This window comes from Rosa rugosa, chromosome 4, assembly GCF_958449725.1.
Source record: "Rosa rugosa chromosome 4, drRosRugo1.1, whole genome shotgun sequence".
Taxonomy (NCBI): domain Eukaryota; kingdom Viridiplantae; phylum Streptophyta; class Magnoliopsida; order Rosales; family Rosaceae; genus Rosa; species Rosa rugosa.
The window spans coordinates 9,681,374-9,691,559 of record NC_084823.1 but is presented as its reverse complement, the minus strand read 5'-3'; the positions used below and the strand labels follow the sequence as shown (position 1 = coordinate 9,691,559).

Here is a 10,186-nt window from a genome sequence, read left to right as displayed (position 1 = left end):
AGAGAGTAGAAGGATGGCAGACTGTAATTGAGAATAAAAAAAAGGGCAAAACCGTAACTCCATCTCAGGCCCTTATGAACAGTGGGTTCAGCTTTAGATGTAGAGAGAATCTTGCGTAGGGCACCCGCACGGACACGTGGTGGGGCGGGCCAATCACCCCCCAGCAGGGGGGGTGTTTTGGGTATTTCAATTCAGGGAGCAGGGGCAATTTTGGAAAAGATGAAAAATTTCCTCTCTTCTGATTGGTGGGCCGTAAAGACACGTGGTGGGGAAACCCCCGCCTAAGAATTTCTCTTAGAGAGATGTATGTATAATAATAATTGGGATGTGGTAATCCTCCATGTAACTGTTTTCTCCATATAGGCTCTGATGCAGGCAATCGAACTTGAGCTTGAAGTCACAGTTAAGACTCATGAAGTAAGATCTGAGTATGAGCGGCAAATTGAAGAGTAAGCCTCTAATTCTGTTGGACTAGTTTATGAATTAATCTTTAAGGCTTTTAGAATTGACTTGCTTGAAGGTGCTGTTGGAGCTTTCTAGACATGTTCAGTTGTTTTCATCATTTATGAAGAAATGGGTATGATAAGCATGATAAATATTATTCAAGACAAGTTGAAACATTTAAGGTGTCAGGTCCATGAGTCTTGTGAACCTAGAGAGGAGTTGTACTTTTGATAGTAGTGTATATTGGATATAACTTCGGCAAAATTCCTGTAATTGCAGTGTTTGCAGTATCTCTCTTTGTTAGTACAGTTCACTTGGCAAAATAGCATCATGTATTAAGAACCTAGTCAAGCATCTATCTCAACTTCTCTGATACGTTGAATATATTCATAGTAACAGTACTTGCAGAGTTGCAGTTATCCATATTTTTTGTATTTCATTTGAAAAGAGCCATGCTCTCTGACCAATAACTGTCTGTATATCAACTTTGTTTTTGACTGGGACAGTGTTTCTTTTGTGGCAGTTCTCTAATCAATTTCATTTTAACTATGCTACCACAGGCGTGCTATGATGGCCAAGGAAAGAACCAAGCTAATAGAAGAACAACGTAATTTAAGGTGAGTATTTTTGAAGTCAAATATTTTCAATATCATGTGGTCATGTTGCAATAAATTCGTCCATTATCTTGTGTGTACATGATGTATATATCTTTGTTTCAATGGTATGAATGCAGTGATTCCTCGGAAATAATGTCTCCTGGTGCAAGAAATTCAAGGATTTTTGCACTTGAAAACATGCTTGCTACTTCTTCTAGCACCGTGTTATCTCTGGCATCACAATTGTCAGAAGCAGAAGAGCGCGAGCGGGGTTTCAATGGCAGGGGGCGTTGGAATCAAGTTCGGTCTCTTACAGATGCCAAAATTTTGATGAATCATCTGTTCAACTTAGCTTCTTCCTCCAGTTAATGGATTATATATGACATTGGAAGTTCCCCAAATAGAAACAATTCTTCTAAATGATGTGTAATTGTCATACACTCCCTCATACTTTGGTATATGACTGAAAACAAGACTTCTCCTGCTTTTCAAGGTGCCTGTTACGAGATAAAGAAGTTGCATACAGAGAGAAGGATTTGGAAATAAGAGATTTGAAGGAAAAAGTAGTAAGCCTCAGTAGTTCGCTCAGGAAGTTGGAGAATAAGAATGCTGAACTTATGCATCAGGTGAAGTCTACAGCTATATTGAATACAACTTTGAGTAGAAAGGAGCACTACCAAACATAATTCATTTATGATACCCACTAAAATACTCATCTTGGTCTTTTCTTTGTGGACACATTTGGTTTCTAGCATTAGAGAAACCCTTTAACTTTTTTCTTTTTTCTATTCATGAATGCTAATTCTAGTTTGGTTAATCTTTTATTGCAACAGAACTCAGCGTTGAAGAAATCTGAAAATGGACACAAGTATGATTTGCGCAAGCTAGTAAGTGCAGTGGCATTCCCTTTTGAAAGCTTTTTTATTTATTTATTTTACCTTCATAAGACCATGTCTGTAACCTCTCTTACATGTTATAAACTACCTATTTTCATTATGAACTGATTTCAGTTGATTGAAAAATAACTACTAGTCTTTATTCCTATAATTTACTCAATTACTGGTGCTTTATGTGCTCAAGGATTCACGGACATCATTCATCTTGGAGGACATGGATATATCTGACTCAGATGATGAGTGGATAGCCTCAGGAAAGCCAAAGACTAAAAAGAGAAAGTCCAAATATGGAAGTTCAAGTGAGGGATTCAATGCGCAAAGTAGTAATGACTCTGGAGGCTTCAAGTTAGATAGTACTGGTGAGGGGATAGTCAGTGTTGTGAAGAAAAGCGAGTCGGGCGTATGCTGCTCTTGTAGCAAGACTTCCTCCTGCAAAACAACTAAATGTCAATGTCGAACTACTGGAGGAGCCTGTGGGCCATCATGTGGTTGTGTGCCTGCTAAGTGTTCAAATAGAGAATCCAGCCTAGTTGAGGTACATGGGTCTCCAGAAGAAGAAACTGCTCAAGGAATTGGAAATGATGAAGGCACTGATGAAACAGAGAAGAATCAGCATCTTGCTTCTCAGGGTGCCAGGTTACTTCAGAATGCATTAGTTGAGAGGCCTAGTGAAACAACTGATGATGGTGGACCAAGAAGAAAAGCTCTTTCAGAGATCGGAAATACGTTGGTATACTTATTCTTATCCCAAAAACTTAATAGAGACATTCATTCTGCTGGTCTAGTTTCATTCACTTAAAAACTTCTATGGTCTAAATGATTTCTATAACTGCAGGCCAAATCCAATGCACCGAAGCCTAACCAGAGAAACAAATGGCGAAGAACCACAATCCAACTGGTTACAAATGCTCCGCCTCCCTCGCAGCCAGCAACTGCTGAAGCACCTCAAAGGCCAGATAAAGGGGCACCAGAGGTACCCATCCCTATGAAGCTTCCTCAAGGGGCAGATAAAGGGGCACCAGAGGCACCCATCCCTATGAAGCTTCCTAGGGCAATGCGATCAGCTGCATCAAATGGTGGCAACTTATTTAGAGAAAGGAATTCTGATAAAGCAGATCAATCTGGTGTCAATAAGGAGGCCGGTGTTCCTGCTCCAAGAAGTCCTCTGCGGCAGAACAAAACATCAGATGAGAAGGAGAACTGTGGCCTTTAAATATCATTTCTCCTTAGAAGAACCGTGGCATTATCTATACCATTAGTGGCGCTAAGCTGTGAAGCTGGAGATGTATGTCTAGTACCGATGATGTAGGTTAGTTGATTCACTTGATTGTGTTCAAGGCGGCTAGTAATGGCCAAAACACTGCGGCTACGAGGATTGATCAGTCCCAAAAGCCTTTGAGTTTCTGTTTGATTGCTGAAGAGAGATGTAGATGCTTAGGTGTTTCTTTGGTGTGTTTAGATGGTCCTCAGGAGTGTTGTTCAAGTTACTACCTATGCACCATTGAGAGATATTGCCCACATTAATTCAATCCGACACATTGTTCATAAATTTGTTATGCAATTGGTCTTGGAATTATAGCACATGTAGTCACAAAGCATTTGCAGGTGGTAAACCGAAAAGAAGGTATCAGACTATCAGTCCAGCAGCACTCGTCGACGTTGTTCTGCACCACTTCTGCCTGCCCATTTGCCCATCCCCAAATTAGTTGATATGATGATCTTCAGGCTAAACATTAACAAGTAAAAGATATGATTAATGGACTACAACAGAAATTATGAACTTTGTGAGATGAATGTATCATGACATCTAAGAAAGCATGCCCATGCTTACTTGTCAATGTTGAGGTGAACAATAAGGTGATGAGTTCGATTTGATTGTTTCTTTTAATCCGATTTGAACTTTGCTAAAGCTTAAAAAGCTCAGAATGGGCTCAGATTAAATAATTTTTCCTATACTCCCGTTTGGCTCAATTGTGTTACTAGATTCGTTCTGGTGTAGCCCCCTTGACTAGACATTCTTAATAAAAAAGAAGATAGTAAAATATTCGAAAGGCATGGGTGGAAGCAAAGTCATAATACACTTGAAACCTTAAATTAGAGGTTTCATTTCAATTACATATTGTTTATTTATTTATTTGTTTTCCTTATACAATTCAAGTATCTAAATAGAAAAAAAAAATTTCTTCTATTTTAAAAATTTAAGGGTATTACAAGATAATAAACCCTCTCTCACATTATCTTTCTCCTATTTTGGTTTCTCTACGCAATTTGAAAAGATAATAAACCAACAACCAAATCCACCTCCACGTTGACCTAATAACCCTGAATCGCCTTCTACTTCTGAGATAACAAATACAAATCCAACTGTGCCAACAAGAGCAAATTATCACTCAGTAAGTATAATAATACAAACTATTAAGATACCATACAATATTAATTCTTATAATTCACAAATATCACACCTCAGCGGCATGGTTTGTTTACTTGCTAAGCCTTATACATTTATTGTACATTTACACTAACAGGCAGAAAATTTCAATAACACAAACATAGTGAGTTTGTTTTGTTGCTTAGTTTTATACATTCATTATACATTTACATTAACATGCAGATAATTTCAATCACAAACCCAAGCCCAAAGCCGTCCTCTGCTTCTTTGCTCAATCACTGGACTGCTGCAAATTGAAGCACAATCAATTCTCATACTAAATTTCCATTAGAAAAAAACATACTTAAACACAGAAAATAGCAATTAGCATCACAGACATTCTCACTTACCATAAAAAAAAAAGGAAAAAAAAAAATTGAGAATAATAGCTGCTTTAAAGCAAGAAACTGTGCCACAAACCAAAGGCTACAAATGTTCAAATGAAATCTATTGTCCAAAAGTGAAATCTATCACCCAAAACCTATCCCTAGCTCACATGTTCCTTTCTAACCAACTATTACATAATACATCAGTATTCCTATCTGTCAAGTTCTAATTACACCACATACTTGTAAGTCTACTTGCCACAAAGCCCAGCACAAACAAAGCAAAGAGACACAATCAAATCCCTCAAAACAGATTGAAGATAAAGCCGTAGCAAATGAAAACAATCCGAAAAATAAAAACTATTTGAACCTGATAATAATGATAGCGAGAGTGATTTGAATCAAGCAATCAAGAAAACCTGAAAATTCAAGCTTCTGTTCAAGTTCTTGTTTCTAATCACAGCAAAAAGCAAATTTGCTTAAAAAAATTGCATTGGCACGGCGCAATGCCGTCGCTAAAACTTCATTTGCAGTCGCAAATGACTTTTGGCGACGGCAAATCTTCTGTCGCCGTTGGTGGCGTCGCCAATGCTATTTGCTACGGCAAATGCGCCGTCGTAAGAGCATTAGCGACGGCAAACCTTTTACCGTCACAAGAATCTTGCGACTGAAAAATGCCGTCGCCAATACCAATAGTGACGCCACCAACTGCTACCAAAGTCATTTGCGACGGCAAAAACATCGTCGCAAAAGTGTTATTTATCAATAAAAAAAAATTTGGCATGACAATTTTTTTTTTTTTTTTGGGATAAAAGCTATACAAAAGGAATAAAGCTTATACAAAAAGGAATGAAGGTTATACAAAAGGGATACACTTTAATTTTTCTCATGAATGTTACAAAAGAAATGAAGCTTCTAAAGAAGTTTACAAGATAATTGAGCTTTACAGGGTAGTTATCTTCCTTGACTTCAAGATTAAACAGAAGCTGCTCACCAAGCCTGACTAGGAAGAAACAGAAGCTTACCAAGTTGCTCACCAAGCTTGAATTGATGCTTTAAAGCCTTACCTATATGACAAATTTTAGAGTCAAATGTTAAATACAACCTTGAAGAAATATATAACAAAGCAGCAGCTAACAATCTTCAATTATATAACAAAGCAGCAGCTAGCTAGAAGTTAATACTACCAAAAGCCTGAATTAGATAAACAAAAGCATAAATGCATCCGGTATATTTCCAGAAGGCCGAGTGTACAATATCCCAAATGAATTATGTATGTCTTCTAGGTTGATGAAAGAATGACTAATATTTATCACAACTCTTAATCATCTAAGTGTCATCAGTAGAACATAAGTATTTATGATGGATATGAATGAATAAAAATGGGCTTTCAAAACATAAAGTATAAATCTGTACAAGTTTTCATGAGAGGTAGGAGGGGGGTTTCACATCACTCACCTCTCTCTCTTTGATGACCAACTACAGACATGCTTGTTACTGATGTTGTCCCAGAGATTCCAAGTAATTACGAAGTGACTGATCATCACCAACAGAACCAAATGCACCTTCATGGACCTAGAATTATTCAAAAACAGTAAAGATTGAATGTAAGAGGCAGATTAGAGCAGAAGTATGGTAGTACTTTTATAATAACAATTACCATATTCAATCCATAGTCAGAACAATGCAGTTGTTCAGGTTTAAAGGTAGTGTTTCTCTCGTGCAAATGGTATGTTCCTTTACCAGACACAGACAGTACTAACAGCTTTACACACTCATCCAGGTTGTGCGACAACTCATCCATTAAATGGATTGAAAGCTAAACAGTTCAAGTTTATAAACAAACTTCTTCCTAGTGTAAACCAGTTCTTCAACGGTCTAAAATACCACACACACAAACAAAGACACACAAACAGACACACACACACACACACACACACACACTAAAATGGATGTAAAAGGCCAGTAAAACAACACCATGAAAAACACACACACACATTAAAATGGACGTAAAGGGCTAGTAAAACAACACCATGAAACACATAGTATTGAAATCACCTTTTCAACAGCATCATCAGTTTCAGGCCAATTTTTAGTCGTACGCCACTTGATGTATACATGCACTTGCAAGACAGTATCAATCGGCAAGTAAGCAGGTTTTTCAGTATTACAGGATACGCACAAACTAAATTGGCCATGGCAGTCAATATTCTCATAACATATTCAAAATAAATTCAACATGGTGGTATATTAACAAAGGACATGGATGCTCAGCTAAAAAAAGGCATTGCCTGGCTGTGCTTGGATTTGAATCCAAGCTGTTGAAAAGAAGCCCAAAGGCTGATAATGGGACATGCCATTTAATGAGGCAAGGTTATTTAGCACTTTATAGTACCCAAATGAAATCTTCCACTAAGCATGAGTTGTGAACCGCAACTATGGGACACTATGAAGTTTTTGTATATTTATTTGGATTAAATTATGTTTAGTCCCTGTACTATGACTTTTTTTTCGTTTCAGTCCCTGACATTCTCAATTAATATGAAAAGTCCCTAACGTCAAAATTTCTATCTGATTGGTCCCTCCCGCGTCAAATTAGGAGTTGGTCTTAAGTGAAATGTCAAATATACCCCTCTGTTATTTCTTTTTCCTTTTTAATTTCTTTTTCTCCTTTTTTTTTTTTCTTTTTTTCTTCTTCCTTTTTAATTTTTTTTCCTTTTTTTTTTCTTTTTTTCCTTTTTAATTTATTTTTTCCTTTTTCTTCTTTTTTTCTTGTTCCTTTTTAATTTCTTTTTTTCCTTTTTTTTTCTTTTCGTTTTGCCTACTTTCTCCTTCCTCAACCCACCAATTCCATTCCAATCAAACTCCACAACCCATCTGTTTCTCTCCCCAAATTGAAACCAAACCCAACAAAGACCTAGCTTGGCGGTGCAGAGATGGACATCGAGCAAAAGCAAGAGGCTAGGAGCTGATCGATCACTTCTTCACCTTCTCTGAAGCCATCTCCCTCTATTGGGATCCGCCCTCGCCTCCATCGTCGCCGACACCATCTCCCAAACACAAGCAGATCCCAATCAGCTTGGAAATTCGCCGCTAAACCACTCCACTCTTGTTTTCACAGCCTACTTCTCTCTCTCCCACTCAAATCTCACTTTCTCTCTCCACATCAAGCCTCAAATTGGAAACTTTTCACTGAAAACTACCATTTTTTCAGACCCTGAGGTTTTTGGGTCTTGCTCAAAATGGTGATTTAGATATTGGGTCTGGTTGAAATGATGGTTTTTGATGGCCAAGTTGACCAAAACCAGAAGTGAAGAAGAAGAATAGTGATGGAAAAGAAAAATGGCCGCCGGCTTGGAGAACAATAATTGGGGTTTCAGGTCAATCTGGATTAGTTCGCTGATGTGGCGCTACCGATGCAGCAGGATACGATGGTCATTAAAAAGGAAAAAGGAAAAAGAAAAAGGAAAAAAGAAAAGAAAATGGGAAAAAGAAATTAAAAAGGAAAAAAGAAAAATAAAAAAAGGAAAAGGAAAAAAGAAATTAAAAAGGAAAAAGAAAATAGAAAAGAAAAAGGGCCGCCGGCGTGGAGAACAAGAATTGGGGTTTCGGGTTGATCTGGATTGGTTCGCCGACATGGCGCTACCGATGCAGCAGGATACGATGGTCATTAAAAAGGAAAAAGAAAAAAGAAAAAAAGGCAAAAAAGAAATTAAAAAGGAAAAGGAAAAAAAAGGAAAAAAAGAAATTAAAAAGGAAAAAAGAAAAAAAAATAACAAAGGGGTATATTGGACATTTCAGATAAGGCCAATTCTTAATTTGACGCGGGAGGGACCTATTGGAGGGAAATTGTGAGGTCAGGGAGTTTTTAGATTAAATTAGAATGTCAGGGACTGAAACGATGAGAGGGACAAAGTACAGGGACTAAACATAATTTAATCCTATTTATTTCATTAATACTTGTCCACCATCCTATGATGAAAAAAGAAAAGAGAATTCTCATTTCCAGAATTATCAGTAGTTATGGAAAAACCGCAACTTCTTTGAATTAGCACAGGCCACCTGTCCAGAAGTTAAGAGTTGAGTGACAAAAAAAAATAAAAATCCATCAACAAACTATAATTGAAATCACTGATACCTTGCTGGCTATATCACGAAAACGATATAGAATTTGGCTAAAAAAGATGGACACCGGCAACAGTCAATATAAATACATACAGCAATAGATACCTTGTTGGTATAGATTCTAGCTTAATTACTAGTGCAAAGGCAGCAGTGGAAGAAGAAATTTGAACATTTTTCACTCTTATGAACAAAGACAGTAGTGCAAGAGGAAGGAAAAAAAAATCTATATATACGTACAAGAATTAATTTGATAAACACATATTTACCTTCAATTGGATACCTCCAGGTTTAACAATACACACTTCCCGTCAAGGTTTTGTAGTAGTCAACTTTGGCATTATATTGTAGATAAGAAATAATATTAGAAAATAAGCCAATGAATCCAAAAGCACTCTCACTATTAATTAAACACGCTCATACAAATAAAATACTTATTTGATACCTACAGGCTACAAGATCAGTCAATGCTTCTCAGACTCTTTGTTAGTGTATTTGATAACATCCACAAATACACAAAAAATTAAAAGAATAGATAAACAAATAAGAAGCTAGATATTCACAGATGAGATGATACAAAGTAAGAATTCCAATTCTATAAGAAGAGAGGCCACTTCCGAGCACAGTTGGGGTTTCTCTGTACATACCTTGTTATTCTTAGATACCTTGTTATTCTTAGCAAAGGAATAGTCACCAATAGGCAGGACACCGTTGACAACTCTAATCTGCAAAGTAGGTGTTACCATAAACATCTTCTGAGCAGAACTAGCATTAGGAGGCACACTTCATAATGTATAAAAACTCACCCAATGGTAAAAGTTGTAAGTCATCATTCCGTGCAGAATTTGTAAAAGGAAGGCATTGCCGACACCTACCACTAGCAATTCAAATCCGAGACAGCTCAAGAATGCATACTGCCATATACAAATATCTTTTGCATTACAAATATGAGTAAATGAACTATCAGAAAACCTAATAACCTTCTCAACTAGTTGGAGGGCCTTTTCTGAGCTGCGACTGCACACCGCCAATTAGGGTATAGACCTACAATTCGACATGGCCAAACACAAGCCATCAATTCAATTCACCATTTATTACATCAAAATTTGAGAAAACTGGCATCGAATAAATCAAAATTAGTTGAATTGAAGTGAAATTAGAGATTACCTCGTGAAATGCCATAGGGTTTGCACTGAGACCCCTTGCGAGGCCGCGATTTCTTCTCCCGCTACAAGGGATGCATGGTTTTGAGCAAACCCAAGATGTCATTGACATTCACTCTGATTTTCCCCAAGAATCTAGGGTTTTCTTTTTTCGTTGTGAAATTGGATGCACAGAGAATAGTCGTGATAAAGGATGTGGGGGGGGGGGGGG

General features: G+C 37.3%; 1 protein-coding gene and 1 long non-coding RNA gene across 2 annotated transcripts; one reads left to right on the top strand and one right to left on the bottom strand.

The window, feature by feature from the left end:
- Positions 1 to 369: 369 nt before the first annotated feature.
- LOC133744301 (kinesin-like protein KIN-4C) lies at positions 370 to 3,149 on the top strand. Its single transcript, XM_062172436.1, has 9 exons — positions 370 to 449; positions 496 to 577; positions 724 to 776; positions 1,005 to 1,061; positions 1,178 to 1,345; positions 1,534 to 1,666; positions 1,874 to 1,927; positions 2,121 to 2,666; positions 2,772 to 3,149. The coding sequence occupies exons 1-9, from the start codon at positions 370 to 372 to the stop codon at positions 3,147 to 3,149; spliced, it is 1,551 nt and encodes a 516-aa protein (XP_062028420.1).
- A 2,423-nt stretch (positions 3,150 to 5,572) lies between these two features.
- Positions 5,573 to 10,186, bottom strand: LOC133706585 (uncharacterized). The gene is made up of 5 exons (XR_009844624.1): positions 9,980 to 10,186; positions 9,619 to 9,856; positions 6,749 to 9,537; positions 6,149 to 6,265; positions 5,573 to 5,757 (listed from the first exon to the last, which is right to left on the bottom strand). It is a non-coding gene; the product is annotated as an uncharacterized LOC133706585 (long non-coding RNA).

Excerpts from the sequence above, each read along its gene's own strand:
- LOC133744301 (XM_062172436.1), top strand. The coding sequence starts at position 370 with ATGCAGGCAATCGAACTTGAGCTTGAAGTCACAGTTAAGACTCATGAA. Across the intron at positions 1,062-1,177 it reads GAAGAACAACGTAATTTAAG|TGATTCCTCGGAAATAATGT; the intron begins GTGAGTATTTTT and ends GTATGAATGCAG. Across the intron at positions 1,928-2,120 it reads AGTATGATTTGCGCAAGCTA|GATTCACGGACATCATTCAT; the intron begins GTAAGTGCAGTG and ends TATGTGCTCAAG.